Source organism: Lampetra planeri, chromosome 78, assembly GCF_965212315.1.
Source record: "Lampetra planeri chromosome 78, kcLamPlan1.2.h2, whole genome shotgun sequence".
NCBI lineage: Eukaryota > Metazoa > Chordata > Hyperoartia > Petromyzontiformes > Petromyzontidae > Lampetra > Lampetra planeri.
The window spans coordinates 2,733,304-2,752,885 of record NC_136183.1 but is presented as its reverse complement, the minus strand read 5'-3'; the positions used below and the strand labels follow the sequence as shown (position 1 = coordinate 2,752,885).

At 44.9% G+C, this 19,582-nt stretch overlaps 2 protein-coding genes across 2 annotated transcripts; both read right to left on the bottom strand.

Moving 5' to 3' along the window:
- Window positions 1–654: 654 nt before the first annotated feature.
- On the bottom strand, window positions 655–8,811 carry LOC144738133 (uncharacterized). The gene is made up of 3 exons (XM_078621068.1): window positions 8,757–8,811; window positions 6,812–8,329; window positions 655–2,782 (listed from the first exon to the last, which is right to left on the bottom strand). Exons 2-3 carry the CDS (start codon window positions 6,961–6,963, stop codon window positions 694–696), a joined length of 2,241 nt encoding a protein of 746 aa, XP_078477194.1. The 5' UTR covers window positions 6,964–8,329; window positions 8,757–8,811; the 3' UTR covers window positions 655–693.
- Window positions 8,812–10,990: 2,179 nt separating this feature from the next.
- Window positions 10,991–19,582, bottom strand: LOC144738150 (uncharacterized). Its single transcript, XM_078621104.1, has 2 exons — window positions 19,496–19,582; window positions 10,991–17,748 (listed from the first exon to the last, which is right to left on the bottom strand). The coding sequence occupies exon 2, from the start codon at window positions 13,597–13,599 to the stop codon at window positions 12,100–12,102; it is 1,500 nt and encodes a 499-aa protein (XP_078477230.1). The 5' UTR covers window positions 13,600–17,748; window positions 19,496–19,582; the 3' UTR covers window positions 10,991–12,099.

Below are 19,582 nucleotides of genomic sequence, written 5' to 3'. Positions count from 1 at the left end.
ACATTCATTTCTTAATGAACATAACAGTGACTCAACAGTTACTCTTACTTTACACATAGGGTGTGACCACCGACCTACCCTAGCTAACACACACTTATCTCTTAGCTACTCTAGCGTGACCCAGCCAGGTGGCTGCTGGCGGTCCGCTCACTGTAGGCCTTCTCTTCTTGGCATCTTCACGAGGCATCTTCATTCTCGGCACGGGCAGGCTCGAACCCCGAGGCTGCTTATATGGGCCTTGGCGTGCCCGGCCTCACTCTGGCCACACCACCCTTCGAGCACCCTCTCGAAGCCCCCCTGCTGTCCACGTGCCCCCGGAGGTCCCCCTCGGCCCCCGGCCCCCCACTCGGATTCGGTCATGTGTCCAGCACCGGTCCTGATGTCATTCCCGCCTCCAGCCGGGATGACGTCATGTGTGTGTGTAGACCCACGTGGTAGTAACGCAGTGACGTTACACGTGTGCGTGTGCACACAGCAGCGACACCACAATCATTACACCTGTGTTCTCTGGTGATTTTTAAGAGCAGGTGAACCTGAAAATTCCTTCCCACACACACTGCACATGAAGGGTTTCTCCGTGTGTTCTCTGGTGGATCTGAAGAACAGTTGACCGTGCAAATGTCTTTTCACAGACAGTACTTTCTTTGGTGTTCGTGACAAAAGTGCATTTATTGGAGCTTCATTGTCTCAAGCTTACACATCTACCGGGTCTGCATTTGACTTTGTATTGTCTAAGAAGTCCACCCACACCTCCACTTCCACAAACTCCTGGGAGTTGCCTCGCTCTGCCTCACAGTCAGAATTCTCCTCCTGCTTCACGTTACCTACATCGATGTGAAGGTCTGATTTTGGAGTTGAATCTTCATCTTCACATTCTACCATCGCTTTTTCGCTCTTCACCATCACTTCTTCACATTTCACCTCTTCAAAATCCACCTTGATACATTTCATTGCGTCCAAGCTGGAATTAAATTCTGGTTCTTTTTTCAGCAGGGATGGACTCATTGCAGCACTTGGACTTGCACAAGCCGATTTCAGACTCCGCTCCTTGGGGATCTTCTGATGCCTGTGTGTTCTGTGGTGTCTTTGAAGATGTGATGACCGTGCAAATGCCTTCCCACACACAGTGCACCTGAAGAGTTTCTCTCCTGTGTGTGGTCTCTGGTGCATTTTAATATTTGATAACGTTGCAAATGCGCTTCCACACACAGTGCACTTGAAGGGTTTCTCTCTTGTGTGTGTTCTCTGGTGTTTTTTAAGATGTGATGACTCTGTAAATGCCTTCTCACACATAGTGCACTTGAAGGGTTTCTCTCCTGTGTGTGTTCTCTGGTGTTTTTTAAGATGTGATGACTCTGTAAATGCCTTCTCACACATAGTGCACTTGAAGGGTTTCTCTCTTGTGTGCGTTCTCTGGTGACTCTGAAGATTTGATGACTTTGCAAATGCCTTCTCACACATAGTGCACTTGAAGGGTTTCTCTCCTGTGTGCGTTCTCTGGTGGTAGTGAAGAATTGATGACTCTGTAAATGCCTTCTCACACATAGTGCACTTGAATGGTTTCTCTCCGGTGTGTATTCTCTGGTGTCTTTGAAGATTTGATGACCTTGCAAATGCCTTCTCACACATAGTGCACTTGAAGGGTTTCTCTCCTGTGTGTGTTCTCTGGTGTTTTTTAAGATGTGATGACTCTGTAAATGCCTTCTCACACATAGTGCACTTGAAGGGTTTCTCTCCGGTGTGTATTCTCAGGTGTCCTTGAAGACTTGATGACTCTGTAAATGCCTTCTCACACATAGTGCACTTGAAGGGTTTCTCTCCGGTGTGTATTGTCAGGTGTCTTTGAAGATTTGATGACCTTGCAAATGCCTTCTCACACATAGTGCACTTGAAGGGTTTCTCTCCTGTGTGTGTTCTCTGGTGTTTTTTAAGATGTGATGACTCTGTAAATGCCTTCTCACACATAGTGCACTTGAAGGGTTTCTCTCCTGTGTGCGTTCTCTGGTGACTCTGAAGATTTGATGACTTTGCAAATGCCTTCTCACACACAGTGCACTTGAAAGGTTTTTCCCCTGTGTGCGTTCTCTGGTGTGTTTTAAGATGCGATGACTTTGCAAATGCCTTTTCACACATAGTGCACTTGCAGGGTTTCTCTCCTGTGTGCGCTCTCTGGTGTGTTTTAAGTTGTGATGACTCTGTAAATGCCTTCTCACACATAGTGCACTTGAAGGGTTTGTCTCCTGTGTGCGTTCTCTGGTGAATATGAAGATTTGATGGCTTTGCAAATGCCTTCTCACACAGAGTGCACTTGAAGGGTTTCTGTACTGTGTGTGTTCTTTGGTGGTCGTGAAGATGTGATGACTCTGTAAATGCCTTCTCACACATAGTGCACTTGAAGGGTTTCGGTCCTGTGTGTGTTCTTTCGTGGTCGTGAAGATGTGATGACTCTGTAAATGCCTTTTCACACATAGTGCACCAGAAGGGTTTCTCTCCTGTGCATGTTCTCTGGTGACTCTGAAGATTTGATGACTTTGCAAATGCCTTCTCACACACAGTGCACTTGAAGGGTTTCTCCCCTGTGTGCGTTCTCTGGTGTGTTTTAAGATGTGATGACTTTGCAAATGCCTTTTCACACACAGTGCACTTGAAGGGGTTCTCTCCTGTGTGCGTTCTCTGGTGCTGTGTCAAACTTCCAGTACGATCCGTGCTGTCTGCATACTGGTCGCATTGTTTCCTTCTTGTACCGAGCTGCGCCGAGTCCCTTTGCTCCATCAGACCAATTCTGTTGAGGAAGAGTCAGAGGAAGCGTCAGCTGCAGACAGAAAAACATATCCACACCATCTACGTCAGTATCAAGGCACAGAGGAATGCATATATACAGTCACACATGACTTACATATCTATATTTATTCATATATTCATGATATAGTGAAAATAATTCCCCAATTCATCACGCGGGCTGTTAAGGCACACAATGAGAGGGCCAATGGTCATAAATATGCCTGCACACCCTAGTGTCTTCAAAATGAATGCTTACCAAAAACTCCAAGCACACAATTTCGGTTGTCAAGCTATGACAGGAATATTTATTTAAGAAAAATTTGTTAACATAGCAAAGGCTGTTGAAAATAATACTATTTGTATTATGCAAAAATGTATAAATTAATGTTCATTTGCAACTTAGAGGTGTGAAGCCAGGCTCAGATGAGCTTGAATGCGAGGATCAACAGATTTAACTTCAGCTGCATATGTGCTGTGTTAATTTCCTGACTGTTTCCATTCTCATGAAAATTTCCTGAGCAAAACTAAAATAAACTATTATTATGATTTAACCTCCATGTTCAATCGAGTCAATATACTTGACAGCAAATACAAACTTTACATGTTCATACACTTGCATGGTAAAAAGGTGGTTAAATTTTGACTTGAAACTTTCGTGACTGCAGGAATTAATATTCTTTGGTTATTACGGTAAAGTCATGTAGATAGAAAATAATACAAATAAAGTGAATAGAAGAAAAAAAACGACTAATGTAGACTGTAGCCTGGTTCTTAACCTCGGTGAGCGTACTGGCAGTCTATAATGTAGACTATTGCCTGTATTTTGACGAGACCTTTGCAATGGACTAGACCTTTGGAATGGACACTCACAGCTTTGTATGTAAAAAAGTCCAGCAGCTTCCACATAGTGTTCCAGAGCCTAATGAAAGATTGCTGCTAGACTAATTTGAAGTGAGACTTTGGATGCCAAACCAGAGCTGGTCGTGAACACATTAACCAGTTATAGGAGCTCCTCCACCACGTGAAGAACGACCTGATTATTCATGGAGAGCTGAGCAGGTGCAGTGTTGAATGACATTAAATTCCCAGGGAGGTGTTCTTTGGGTCGTTCGGTAAAGTCACGTCACTTAACCGAAAGACCCAAAGAATATGAATTCCTGCAGTTACGAAAGCTTTAGGTCAAGATTTTCCCAGGGAGGTGATCTTTTTGCAGAACATATGCAAGGCCCCATTTCGTCATGGAATTCTCCAGGTACAGAATACGATTCTCCAACTCAATATCATTGAGTAGCCATGACCAGATCATCAACATGCGTAACATGGTTGATCAGCAGGGAACAATCCCTTGACTATAACCAGGCATCGATTAGGGTATCATTGTTACTGTATGAAATGCATTTTTAATAGGGCCATTGCGAGCTTCTCAAAACACAATTATTTCAAAATGCTACGTAATGTAATGCATGGGGCCAGAGAGAATTTCAGCCACAAGCCAAATTGAACAGGAAAGGGATCCGACTCCTGGTCACGCAGCTTTAGATGGGCCATCCAAAAATCATAAAAATCCTCAACGAATGTGAGCAGAGGCAGAGATATCTAAAACAAAAAACAATCCAAAACACCAAGCCTCTTTATGGTACTATAGGCCGTAATTACACCAAGAAAGCAGAGATCTAGTTTCTGTTGAAGTCCATACTCCTGTGCTATAGCTGATGGACAGAAAATACAGCAGCCCCTTGAATAGCGCGGAGGTTACATTCTTGTAAAGTGCCGTGCGAAAGCTAAAATGCCCATGTTCAATACTAAAGCCTTACCTAAATAATGGGGTTAAGTAAACGGCATATCAAATATACATCACAATTGAAATAAGTACTGGACTGTATTCCCAATAAACTAAATTACTGAAATAAATGTGGAGAAACCGTATACAAGACATTCCAAGATGAGTATAAATGTATATAAATAAAGCACTCTGTGTTTTTTTGAGAACCAAATTGCACCAACACTTTGAAACATATACACATCAAAAATTCCATGCTTACTCAAGGGAAAGTTATTATGTTTTTCACACAATTTTTACCTTACCTGTTCACCTTCAACACCCCGCCGCTGCTATATTTTTTCTCATTTACCACATTATACTTACATATAATCAGGCCTGCATTGTTGCACCAAAATTCATTAACTTCCGGCTCCTTATTGTCCTCTCTGCACACGCACGCCTCACCTCTAATATACTGTATTATTTCATCATGGAACCTTTGCCAGTACTAAAATATGAGAATAGGTTTTCCCCGTTTTTCTGGCAACAAAACAGGTGTTAAGATGTTAAAACACCAAACTGAAACCTTTTACAAGGAATCATGTGTGCATTAACCGCAATACTTGTGGTCAGAATGCAAACAAAAACACGCCTTTTGGCGTCATCTGGTCCAACTCAGGTGAGACTAGGCTCTAAGGAAAGCTGTCTCTGATGTGGACCAATCAACTTCAAGGACAGTGCACATCATCAGAGTTATGTCTTTTGTTTGTATTATGACTGCAGGTATTGCAGTCTATGCAAACATGACTCCTTGTAAAAAGGTGTCAGTTTTGTTGCCAGATAGAACGGTAAAAAACCAATTATCATATTTTTACTGGCAAATGAGGTTCCCATAGTGTAAAAACACTCTGATAGAAAATGCATGGTCTGCTGCTGAGGCAGACTGTTTTAAAAGGTTTGAAATGGGTGTAGCCCAAGGGTCATAAAGAAGTGGCCGGGGCAAGTGATGTTAATGTAATAAATTAGCATGTTAATGTGAAATCGAAAAGTAGTGCAATCCAAAGCGGCCCCCCTACAAGACAGAGAAGGAGCGAGGCTCTACCTGGGTAAACAACAACTACCACCACGACAACAATTACCATTGAGCAAGCATGAAAATAAATCACGCTTGCTAACACAGAGCGCACGCCTGGGATACACTGCCGAGTTCATAGATGACCTCGCCACCGAGAAAGTTCAGCAGTATCTGACAAGCACAACGGGGTGGCAGCCAGATGCGATCTGCCCATATCCCCCATCTAACACCCTTGCCGAGCACGCGCACGTGTGTGTGTGAGGGATTTGCTCGCGAGCGTGCGGAATTCCGATGGCTGGGACGGGATAGCACCATTGCAAGTTTTCTTCCAGAGGAGGAGGTGAGGGGGGGGGATGGAAGGAGGGAGCCTCCGGGACCCCGTGAGACAACCCCAGGATGGGTGGCAGGGATACAGAGATATCGCAGGCCATGCGACCCAAGTACGCGAGGAGGTAACCCAAGTATGCGGGGAGGTGACCCAAGTACACCTGAATGTGACCAAGCTGCAGTCCACAGCGGAGATAGTCCAGTCCGAGGTGGGAGGGCTACGCTCCATGGTCGGGGGGATAACCAGGCGAGTATCTCAATAAGAGGCAGAACTCGAACAAATGCGCACTGGGAGGGTAAGGGGGAGTGGGCAAGGGGCCTCTTATGGAGCCACCGCCGTTCCCCTTGCGTGCTATCTATGCGACCAATGGGGACATCTCGTGAGAGACTGTCACCAGATCGCCCGTGCGAGAGCAGCACCAGGGTTAAACACCAAGGCCTCCCTAAAGAGGTTGACCACGGAGGGGTGCAATTGACGTGGCCCCAACACAAATAAACTGTCATGATAATGGTGAGCGAGTGACCCCCACGCAGATGCCGACAACAACACCCCTGCCACCAGCGGGAGCTGGTGGCAGGAATAATGGGGGCCACGTCGCTCGTAGAAGGGCAGGTGAACAGGCGGCGTACTCAGATTCTGCTGGACACGGGGGCGGCAGTAACGTCACTCGTGAGTGCAACACACTGCAGCGTGGTCGGGGTTGAAGTGGGCCGCCTACAGGCCCCGGATCGTGCGCTGCACACTGCAAGTGGAAGTGGGACTGCTGGGGAGGGTCACCCTTAAGGGTCGCCTCGGACACCAGGTGTGTAACCAGGCGTTATACGTGTCGAGCGTGTTATGCCACGAGTGTATTGCAGGTACCGACCTGGAAAAGTTGGGGCTCAGCGTGCAGCCCCGCCGGCGATGCGCCACCGTGGAGGGCAGCGGGGAGCGGATTCCTTTCTTGGGACAAGAGCCGGGTTGCCCCCGCTTCGAGCCCGTGGCTGCTATCCTGGCGTCGGCCGTCACTGTCGGCATTGGTGTTCCACTGGGTTTTCCGTTTTTCTCCCAAACCTAAACTCAAAATATAGTTCGTGGTGGTCAAACAGTCCAATGCAGGACCCTCCTGAAACATAATCTTTAACTGCTAAATGAGAAATTAAATTGAAAAACCCTCAAACACAGTACAATATTTTTATTTTACCAGGTGAGGCCATCTGAGCTGCATAGCTCTTTATCAGAATCGACCTGGACACAAATGATAGCTCAACTTAGTGGGTTATAATATGGAAATGTATTGCAGCAAAATTCTCAAAAGGCATGTTTCTAAATGTGGAGAAAAATCAATGCCACTACAGGGAGAGAAATAAAAAATTAAAAAATGTAAACTGCAATTATAAATGCGTCAGGGTTGGAATCGAACCCACGCACGCAGAGTACGCTCAAGGAGTACACTAACACAAATGAGTACACTCGCTCACTCGGATTATTTTTTCTCCGGGTCCTTCGATTTTCCCCTCCACATTTAGTAACATGCATTTAGATTATTTGGCTGCTACAATCTTCCACGTGAAAAGCCATTTCGTTGAGCTATCATCTATGGCCAGGTGGCTTCTGACAAAAGATCTAACAGCTCTGTGAGCCTTGATTGGTAATATAAAAATAGTTTACACCATTGGAATCTCATTTGCCATAAAAAAAAATATAATTGTACTTTTTACCCTTTCATCTGGCAACAAAGCTGACTCCTTTTTTACGAGGAATCATGTTTGCATAGACCACAATACCTGCAGTCATAATGCAAACAAAAAACATAACTCTGATAATGTATGCACTGTCCTTAAAGTAGATTGGTCCACACCCGAGACAGCTTTCCTTAGAGCCTAGTCTCACATGGTGTTGGACCAGATGACGCCAAAAGGCGCACAACTCAAAGACAATGCACCATCAGAGAGAGAGAGACTAGGCTCTAAGGAAAGATGTCTCGGGTGTGGACCAATCAACTTCAAGGACAGTGCATACATTATCAGAGTTATGTTTTTTGTTTACATTATGACTTTAGGTATTGTGGTCTATGCAAACATGATTCCTCGTAAAAAAGGAGTCAGTTTTCTTGCCAGATAAAAGGGTAAAAAAACTATTATCATAAAAATAGTTGTTCATCGGTCTAAAGGGTGCATCAGCAAAACCAACCCGGCAGAACGCTCCTGAATTAGAGTGCTGAGACTCATTGTGGTCATGTACTCGAGTGTGCACCATGGTGGCTGGGAGATGTTAACTGCCTCTGATGAATTACAGGAGGTGGTGGGTTCGATCGCGACCCCTCCTGTATATTTGGAGTTTTCGTGTCTCTCTCTCTCCCCGTGGTCGCGTGGATTTTCCTCCGGATCCTCAGGGTTTTCCCCTACACATCAAGAGTCAACATCACCACGCGTTTAGAGTATTTGACCGACAGACATTCCACACGTTGATAAGCCACTTTGTTGTGGGAAGGTCGCTTCTGAAAACAAGAGCGGTATAGCAGCTGAAGTGGGCTTGGCCTGGTAGGATAAAAAAAAACTGTAGAAATAATTAAAAGAAACACATTTCAAAGTAGTGAGCCAGATGAAGACAAATTAAACTTGAGCAGAAGATTAAAGCAAATACAATCAAGCGAGGGCAGGAGGCAAGGCCCCGCATGGGTAGGCCCCGCGTTGTAATGTTCCAACCTGGACATCGATTCCATACTCGCTGCTACTCAATTGATATCCCTACGAGAGAGACGGAGCGAGGCTCTACCTGGGTAAACAACAACAACCACCACAACAACAACCACGATGTGAACGTCTCACCACGGATCTCAGTGAGCGCGCGCGCAGTGCAGCGGCTTCCGGATATATCGTGACGTCACGCGGCAGCACTAGGTGACATGACGTCACTAGCGGGGTTCATCACACAATCCCCTCCCCCAACAAGCAGGGGTGTAATTGAATAAATTATGTTAATAAGTCGGGCCCATGTGGGGTGATTGGGCTTGGCTGCGAAACCGGTTGCAATGAACTCGCGACGGTTTTCGTGAATAAATTATGTTAATGAACCGCCAGTGACTGGGCGTAGCTTTTCCCAAAAAAGGATTTTTACTGGAACAGAAATCGACAGTAACCAACTAGACGTGACGTCACGCTCAAAAGCGCGGTCGAGGGGGGGTTGGGGGGTTGAATACCTTGGTGACATGACGTCACTAGCGGGGTACAGCTCTCCCTGACGCCTCACGCCGACAGGTTAATGAGTGGTGACGTCAGAGAGCGAGGTCAAGGTTAGAGTTTAAGTTTATTTAGATTACATTTCTATTGTTGCCTCTCTTGGGTGTGTGAGCTCAACAACAACGTGAACATTATTGTGTGTACACTGTGTGCGGCATCACAATATCATCCCTGGGGCCCGGCCCAGGGGTTGTGTTGGCCAACAAGCACCTTGTGACCGGGTGACCCACGTATCGCCGTCTGGCCCAGCCTGAAATGACTACGTGGCACCCTCCAGTGCGCCCGCCATCTGCAGAACGAAGGGTGAGGGGCGGGTGTGATGCCAGTATGGCAGGGAGAGGGATGGTCTCAGATGGACTTGATCTTGGTGATGGACACTCACAGCTCTGAATGCAGCAAAAGTCCAGGCAGCTTCCACAGTGTTACACAGTCTAATAAAAGAATTCTGCTCGACACATGAACCAGGTATGGGAACTTATCCGCCACTTGTAGAACTGCTTGACTATTAATGGAGAGTTGAGCAGGTGCAGTGTTGTATGAAATGGATTCCTAAGCAGGTGATTTATTTTTGTGGAACATATGCAAGGCCCCATTTCATGATGGAATTATCCAGGCATCAGAACAAGATTCCCTAACTCCATCTCATTGAGTAGCCATTAACAGATCAGCAGATGCAACAGGGCTGACCAGCAGGGAATGATCCCTTAACTATAACCAGTCATCGATAAGCGTATTATTGTAACCGCAACGAATGCAATTTATTTATACGGCCATTGTGAGCTTCTCAAACTACATAATTATTGAAGATGCTATTTAATGTAATGCATTGGGCCAAAGTAAATTTCTGTCACAAACCGAGTTGAACAGGAAATGGCTCTAACTCCTGGTCACGCACATTTCGATGGGCCTGCCCAAAATCATAAAAATCCTCAACGAATGTGAGCAGAGGCAGAGACATCGAAATCAAGGAACCTAAAGCACCAAGCCTCTTTATGGTACCATAGGCCTTAATTACATCAAGAAAGCAGAGATCTATTTTCTAGTAAAACACCCATACTCCTCTGCTGTACTCGATCGACAGAAAATACAGCCGCCCCTTGAATATCGGAGGTTACGTTCTTTGAAAGTGCCACGCGACAGATAAAAACGCGATATTAAATACTTAAGCCTTACCCAAGTAATGGCGTTAGGTAAATGTCAACTAAAATTTAGATTACAATTGAAATATGTACTGTATTCTAAATAAACGAAAAACTAAACAATTGAAATAAACATTGGGAAACCGTGTCTCATGCTTTTGGTTACAGGTCTACCCAACACGTAAGGTCACACATGCTGTCTGCTTCTACTCGACATTGTCCGAAAAGTCCTCCCAAACCTCTACATCCACAAATGGCTGTGATTTGTCTCGGGCTCCATTAGTGACTTGGAAGTCAAACCCTGGAGCCTTCACAGGTCACCTTCACGAATGGTGACATTTCCCAGCTGCCATCTTTATTGGGTCCTTGCATCACAGACCCTGCTCCTTGTAGACCTCCTTACGCGTGTTTCAGTTTCAAAACAATTCAAAAGGCCTTCCAAGTATACTTTAAGTGGTTTTAAATGTGTTCCCTGGCAGTTGTGAAGATTTGATTACTGTGTAAATGCATTCCAAGACAGTGCAGTCGTTAGATTCCGTGGAGGCGAGTTCTGCTCTTGGCAACATCACGAGCCAGAGAGGGGGAGGCCCTGACGTAACCCACTCGTTAATTTGAGGTGACGTCTTCAGAGGGAGCTTCTACATATTTAAGTAAACATGTGGAAAACAAGTTGGGATATCAATGGACACATATATAAAGTTTTATTTAAATGAAAGTAAAAAATGAATAAAACCTAGGCTAGAATACAAATCCGTAACAAAAATCCACGATGGCATCAAATGTGCTCTTTAAAGTACCTCCTTGCGAAAAAACAGATCGGCAGACATCTTTCATTCAACGTTCTCTACACGAAACAAAGGAATGTCTTACACAAACTATAAATACCATGGACTTCTATGAATGCATGTGTTCAGTACAAGCCACCTGTGGACTGGTTTTGGTGTACAATGTCTCAACAACAGTCGGGCTTTGCTTCAACTGATGTTCATCAGCAAGGTCCATTTCAAGTCTCAGTTCGACAAAATTTATATACGTAGTACAAAATGATAACTAGTGTTGTTGAGAATGTATCTCCTATACGTAACTTTTAAGTGGTATACCTTAACTGATGAATGATCCGACTAGGCTCCCGATTTCAAAGACAATGAGTTGCCCCAGAGTCAGATGTGGCCCGATTCACAAACATACCCTTTGACCCATACCACCAAAACAGATACTTTGTCCGGACATTACATATTCCATGTTTGACATTAATACACAAAATGTTGCATGTACGTACAGAATCAGACAGGTATTCTTTCAATTATGATTCAAAAGAATCAAACGGCACATTGGCAACATTTTATTACTAAAATGACATGTACTGCATCACGTTGCAACGTATTTACAAGTTAATCTGACGAGATTAGGCCTATATGTGCCGCACTCTCATAAAGGGAAGCCAAGTAGTAGTACATTCTCTATTTGTTGCAGAGGTTCAAGGTTCAAATCCGACTGGTATATCAATCATCGCCCCCGACTTACAAACTCATATCCACATGCAAGCCAGTGAACGGTCACCTTGTGGCAAACAGGGGCAGATGCCCATTATGGGCACCCTTCGAGTGTCTAAGATGAGATATGTTAGAAAACACATGAGTCGCTCCCGGATTCGAGAACGACCCAACCTACAGATCCACAAAAACTGGCCACTCTTACACTGCAGTTTGAACCTAGAAATTGAGTGTTCAACTTCACATTATATTCATTGGAAAGGCCTGTGACAAAGGTGCATCCATTAGAGCTTAATTGTCTCAAGCTTGCACATCTACCTGGTCTCCATTTGACTTTGTATTGTCTAAGAAGTCCACCCACACCTCCACATCCACAAACTCCTGGGAGTTGCCTCGCTCTGCCTCACAGTCAGAATTTAGTTCCTGCTTTACACTGCCTCCATCTATGTGAAGGTCCGATTTTGGAGTTGAATCATCTTCAAATTTAACCTTCACTTCTACGCTCTTCACTGTTACTTCTTCACATTTCACCTTCGCCTCTTCATATTTCACCTTGATACCTTTCAAAGTGTCCAGGCTAGGGTTGTCTTCTGGTTCTTGTTTCATGAACAATGGGGTCATTGCAGCACTTTGACTTTCACAAGCTGATTTCAGATTACACTTCTTGTGGATTTTCTGATGCGTGTGTGTTCTCTGGTGTTTTTTAAGATTTGATGACTTTGCAAACACCTTCCCACACAGAGTGCACTTGAAAGGTTTCTCTCCTGTGTGTGTTCTCTGGTGTGATTTAAGAATTGATGACTTTGCAAACGCCTTCTCACACACAGTGCACTTGAAAGGTTTCTCTCCTGTGTGTGTTCTCTGGTGTGATTTAAGAATTGATGACTTTGCAAACGCCTTCCCACACACACTGCACTTAAAAGGTTTCTCTCCTGTGTGTGTTCTTTGGTGGGTCTGAAGATATGACGACCATGAAAATGCCTTCTCACACACAGTGCACTTAAAGGGTTTCTCTCCTGTGTGTGTTCTCTGGTGTCTTTGAAGATGTGATGACTGTGTAAATGCCTTCTCACACACAGTGCACTTGAAAGGTTTCTTTCCTGTGTGTGTTCTCTGGTGTCTTTGAAGATGTGGTGACCGTGCAAACGCCTTCTCACACACAGTGCACTTGAAAGGTTTCTTTCCTGTGTGTGTTCTCTGGTGTTGTTTAAAAGTAGATGAATCAAAAAATGCCTTCCCACACACACTGCACTTGAAGGGCTTATCTCCTGTGTGTGTTCTCAGGTGGGTTTGAAGATTTGATGACTTTGCAAACGCCTTCCCACACAGAGTGCACTTAAAAGGTTTCTCTCCTGTGTGTGTTGTCTGGTGGATCTTAAGATTTGATGACATTGCAAACGCCTTCCCACACAGAGTGCACTTAAAAGGTTTCTCTCCTGTGTGTGTTCTCTGGTGTGATTTAAGAATGGATGACCGTGCAAACACCTTTTTACACACACTGCACTTAAAAGGTTTCTCTCCTGTGTGTGTTCTCTGGTGGGTCTTAAGATTTGATGACTTTGCAAACGCCTTCCCACACAGAGTGCACTTAAAAGGTTTATCTCCTGTGTGTGTTCTGTGGTGTTGTTTAAGAGTAGATGAATCTGAAAATGCCTTCCCACACACACAGCACTCTAAGGGTTTCTCTCCTGTGTGTGTTCTCTGGTGCTGTGTCAAGTTTCCAGTACGATCCGTGCTGTTTGCATGCTGGTCGCATTGTTTCCTTCTTGTACTGAACTGCGCTGAGTGCCTTTGCTCCATCAGGCCAATTCTGCAGAAAGAGCGTCAGCTGCAAACAGAAAAGCATGTCCACACCATCTATGTGAGTATTGAGGCACAGAGGAATGCATATATACACAGTCACACATGACTTACACATCTATACATATTTTCATGATATAGTGAAAGAGATTCCCCAATTCATCACACGGGCTGTTAAGGCACACAATGCGAGGGCAAATGGTCATAAATATGCCTGGACACCCTAGTGTCTTCAAAATTAATGTTTACCAAAAACTCCAAGCACACAATTTTGGTTGTCTAGCTATGACAGGAATATTTATTTAAGAAAAATTAGCTAACATAGCAAAGGCTGTTGAAAAGAATACTATTTGTATTATGCAGAAATGTATAAATTAATGTTCATTTGCAACTTAGAGGTGTGAAGCCAGGCTCAGATGAGCTTGAATGCGAGGATGAACAGATCTAACTTAAGCTGCATATGTGCAGTGTTAATTTCCTGACTGTTTCCATTCTTATAAAATTTTGTTCTGTACCTGTTGAATTCCATGATGAAATGGGGCCTTGCATATGTTCTAGAAAAAGATCACCTCCCTGGGAAAATCTTGACTTAAAACTTTCGTGACAGCAGGAATTCATATTCTTTGGTTATTTCGGTAAAGTCACGTAGATAGAAAATAATAATACAAATAAAGTGAATAGAAGAAAAAAAAACGACTAATGTAGACTGTAGACTGTAGCCTGGTTCTTAACCTCTGTGAGCGTACTGGCAGTCTATAATGTAGACTATTGCCTGTATTTTGACGAGACCTTTGCAATGGACACGCACAGCTTTGTATGTAAAAAAGTCCAGCAGCTTCCACATAGTGTTCCAGAGCCTAATGAAAGAATGCTGCTAGACTAATTTGAAGTGAGACTTTGGATGCCAAACCAGAGCTGGTCGTGAACACATTAACCAGTTATAGGAGCTCCTCCACCACGTGTAGAACGACCTGATTATTCATGGAGAGCTGAGCAGGTGCAGCGTTGAATGACATTACATTCCCAGCGAGGTGTTCTTTGGGTCGTTCGGTAAAGTCACGTCACTTAACCGAAAGACCCAAAGAATATGAATTCCTGCAGTTACGAAAGCTTTAGGTCAAGATTTTCCCAGGGAGGTGATCTTTTTGCAGAACATATGCAAGGCCCCATTTCGTCATGGAATTCTCCAGGTACAGAATACGATTCTCCAACTCAATATCATTGAGTAGCCATGACCAGATCATCAACATGCGTAACATGGTTGATCAGCAGAGTACAATCCCTTGACTATAACCAGGCATCGATTAGGGTATCATTGTTACTGTATGAAATGCATTTTTAATAGGGCCATTGCGAGCTTCTCAAAACACAATTATTTCAAAATGCTACGTAATGTAATGCATGGGGCCAGAGGGAATTTCAGCCACAAGCCAAATTGAACAGGAAAGGGATCCGACTCCTGGTCACGCAGCTTTAGATGGGCCATCCAAAAATCATAAAAATCCTCAACGAATGTGAGCAGAGGCAGAGATATCTAAAACAAAAACCAATCCAAAACACCAAGCCTCTTTATGGTACTATAGGCCGTAATTACACCAAGAAAGCAGAGATCTAGTTTCTGCTGAAGTCCATACTCCTGTGCTATAGCTGATGGACAGAAAATACAGCAGCCCCTTGAATAGCGCGGAGGTTACATTCTTGTAAAGTGCCGTGCGAAAGCTAAAATGCCCATGTTCAATACTAAAGCCTTACCTAAATAATGGGGTTAAGTAAACGTCATATCAAATATACATCACAATTGAAATAAGTACTGGACTGTATTCCCAATAAACTAAATTACTGAAATAAATGTGGAGAAACCGTATACAAGACATTCCAAGATGAGTATAAATGTATATAAATAAAGCACTCTGTGTGTTTTTTTGAGAACCAAATTGCACCAACACTTTGAAACATACACACATCAAAAATTCCATGCTTACTCAAGGGAAAGTTATTATGTTTTTCACACAAATTTTACCTTACCTGTTCACCTTCAACACCCCGCCGCTGCTATATTTTTTCATTTACCACATTATACTTACATATAATCAGGCCTGCATTGTTGCCACAAAATTCATTAACTTCCGGCTCCTTATTGTCCTCTCTGCACACGCACGCCTCACCTCTAATATACTGTATTATTTCATCATGGAACCTTTGCCAGTACTAAAATATGAGAATAGGTTTTCCCCATTTTTCTGGCAACAAAACAGGTGTTAAAATGTTAAAACACCAAACTGAAACCTTTTACAAGGAATCATGTGTGCATTAACCGCAATACTTGTGGTCAGAATGCAAACAAAAACACGCCTTTTGGCGTCATCTGGTCCAACCCAGGTGAGACTAGGCTCTAAGGAAAGCTGTCTCTGATGTGGACCAATCAACTTCAAGGACAGTGCACATCATCAGAGTTATGTCTTTTGTTTGTATTATGACTGCAGGTATTGCAATCTATGCAAACATGACTCCTTGTAAAAAGGTGTCAATTTTGTTGCCAGATAGAAGGGTAAAAAAACAATTATTATATTTTTACTGGCAAATGAGGTTACCATAGTGTAAAAACACTCTGATAGAAAATGCATGGTCTGCTGCTGAGGCAGACTGTTTTAAAAGGTATGAAATGGGTGTAGCCCAAGGGTCATAAAGAAGTGGCCGGGGCAAGTGATGTTAATGTAATAAATTAGCATGTTAATGTGAAATCGAAAAGTAGTGCAATCCAAAGCGGCCTCCCTACAAGACAGAGAAGGAGCGAGGCTCTACCTGGGTAAACAACTACCACCACGACAACAATTACCATTGAGCACGCATGAAAATAAATCACGCTTGCTAACACAGAGCGCACGCCTGGGATACACTGCCGAGTTCATAGATGACCTCGCCACCGAGAAAGTTCAGCAGTATCTGACAAGCACAACGGGGTGGCAGCCAGATGCGATCTGCCCATATCCCCCATCTAACACCCTTGCCGAGCACGCGCACGTTTGTGTGTGAGGGATTTGCTCGCGAGCGTGCGGAATTCCGATGGCTGGGACGGGATAGCACCATTGCAAGTCTTCTTCCAGAGGAGGAGGTGAGGGGGGGGGATGGAAGGAGGGAGCCTCCGGGACCCCGTGAGACAACCCCAGGATGGGTGGCAGGGATACAGAGATATCGCAGGCCATGCGACCCAAGTACGCGAGGAGGTAACCCAAGTATGCGGGGAGGTGACCCAAGTACACCTGAATGTGACCAAGCTGCAGTCCACAGCGGAGATAGTCCAGTCCGAGGTGGGAGGGCTACGCTCCATGGTCGGGGGGATAACCAGGCGAGTATCTCAATAAGAGGCAGAACTCGAACAAATGCGCACTGGGAGGGTAAGGGGGAGTGGGCAAGGGGCCTCCTATGGAGCCACCGCCGTTCCCCTTGCGTGCTATCTATGCGACCAATGGGGGCATCTCGTGAGAGACTGTCACCAGATCACCCGTGCGAGAGCAGCACCAGGGTTAAACACCAAGGCCTCCCTAAAGAGGTTGACCACGGAGGGGTGCAATTGACGTGGCCCCAACACAAATAAACTGTCACGATAATGGTGAGCGAGTGACCCCCACGCAGATGCCGACAACAACACCCCTGCCACCAGCGGGAGCTGGTGGCAGGAATAATGCGGGCCACGTCGCTCCTAGAAGGGCAGGTGAACAGTCGGCGTACTCAGATTCTGCTGGACACGGGGGCGGCGGTAACGTCACTCGTGAGTGCAACACACTGCAGCGTGGTCAGGGTTGAAGTGGGCCGCCTACAGGCCCCGGATCGTGCGCTGCACACTGCAAGTGGAAGTGGGACTGCTGGGGAGGGTCACCCTTAAGGGTCGCCTCGGACACCAGGTGTGTAACCAGGAGTTATACGTGTCGAGCGTGTTATGCCACGAGTGTATTGCAGGTACCGGCCTGGAAAAGTTGGGGCTCAGCGTGCAGCCCCGCCGGCGATGCGCCACCGTGGAGGGCAGCGGGGAGCGGATTCCTTTCTTGGGACAAGAGCCGGGTTGCCCCCGCTTCGAGCCCGTGGCTGCTATCCTGGCGTCGGCCGTCACTGTCGGCATTGGTGTTCCACTGGTCCGTTTTTCTCCCAAACCTAAACTCAAAATATAGTTCGTGGTGGTCAAACAGTCCAATGCAGGACCCTCCTGAAACATAATCTTTAACTGCTAAATGAGAAATTAAATTGAAAAACCCTCAAACACAGTACAATATTTTTATTTTACCAGGTGAGGCCATCTGAGCTGCATAGCTCTTTATCAGAATCGACCTGGACACAAATGATAGCTCAACTTAGTGGGTTATAATATGGAAATGTATTGCAGCAAAATTCTCAAAAGGCATGTTTCTAAATGTGGAGAAAAATCAATGCCACTACAGGGAGAGAAATAAAAAATTAAAAAATGTAAACTGCAATTATAAATGCGTCAGGGTTGGAATCGAACCCACGCACGCAGAGTACGCTCAAGGAGTACACTAACACAAATGAGTACAGTCGAGATTATTTTTTCTCCGGGTCCTTCGATTTTCCCCTCCACATTTAGTAACATGCATTTAGATTATTTGGCTGCTACAATCTTCCACGTGAAAAGCCATTTCGTTGAGCTATCATCTATGGCCAGGTGGCTTCTGACAAAAGATCTAACAGCTCTGTGAGCCTTGATTGGTAATATAAAAATAGTTTACACCATTGGAATCTCATTTGCCATAAAAAAATATAATTGTATTTTTTACCCTTTCATCTGGCAACAAAACTGACTCCTTTTTTACGAGGAATCATGTTTGCATAGACCACAATACCTGCAGTCATAATGCAAACAAAAAACATAACTCTGATAATGTATGCACTGTCCTTAAAGTAGATTGGTCCACACCCGAGACAGCTTTCCTTAGAGCCTAGTCTCACATGGTGTTGGACCAGATGACGCCAAAAGGCGCACAACTCAAAGACAATGCACCATCAGAGAGAGAGAGACTAGGCTCTAAGGAAAGCTGTCTCGGGTGTGGACCAATCAACTTCAAGGACAGTGCATACATTATCAGAGTTATGTTTTTTGTTTGCATTATGACTGCAGGTATTGTGGTCTATGCAAACATGATTCCTCGTAAAAAAGGAGTCAGTTTTCTTGCCAGATAAAAGGGTAAAAAAACTATTATCATAAAAATAGTTGTTCATCGGTCTAAAGGGTGCATCAGCAAAACCAACCCGGCAGAACGCTCCTGAATTAGAGTGCTGAGACTCATTGTGGTCATGTACTCGAGTGTGCACCATGGTGGCTGGGAGATGTTAACTGCCTCCTGAATTACAGGAGGTGGTGGGTTCGATCGCGACCCCTCCTGTATATTTGGAGTTTGCGTGTCTCTCTCTCTCCCCGTGGTCGCGTGGATTTTCCTCCGGATCCTCAGGGTTTTCCCCTCCACATCAAGAGTCAACATCACCACGCGTTTAGAGTATTTGACCGACAGACATTCCACACGTTGATAAGCCACTTTGTTGTGGGAAGGTCGCTTCTGAAAACAAGAGCGGTATAGCAGCTGAAGTGGGCTTGGCCTGGTAGGATAAAAAAAAAAACTGTAGAAATAATTAAAGAAACACATTTCAAAGTAGTGAGCCAGATGAAGACAAATTAAACTTGAGCAGAGGATTAAAGCAAATACAATCAAGCGAGGGCAGGAGGCAAGGCCCCGCATGGGTAGGCCCCGCGTTGTAATGTTCCAACCTGGACATCGATTCCATACTCGCTGCTACTCAATTGATATCCCTACGAGAGAGACGGAGCGAGGCTCTACCTGGGTAAACAACAACAACCACCACAATAACAACCACGATGTGAACGTCTCACCACGGATCTCAGTGAGCGCGCGCGCAATGCAGCAGCTTCCGGATATATCGTGACGTCACGCGGCAGCACTGGGTGACATGACGTCAC

What these genes read in the sequence shown, in the direction of transcription:
- LOC144738133 (XM_078621068.1), bottom strand. Translation starts at nt 6,963, where the DNA reads ATGCCGACAGTGACGGCCGACGCCAGGATAGCAGCCACGGGCTCGAAG. An exon ending in CTGAGCCCCAACTTTTCCAG is followed by an intron (nt 2,783 to 6,811) that starts GTCGGTACCTGC and finishes CTTCCTCAACAG; the next exon opens with AATTGGTCTGATGGAGCAAA.
- LOC144738150 (XM_078621104.1), bottom strand. Translation starts at nt 13,599, where the DNA reads ATGGAGCAAAGGCACTCAGCGCAGTTCAGTACAAGAAGGAAACAATGC.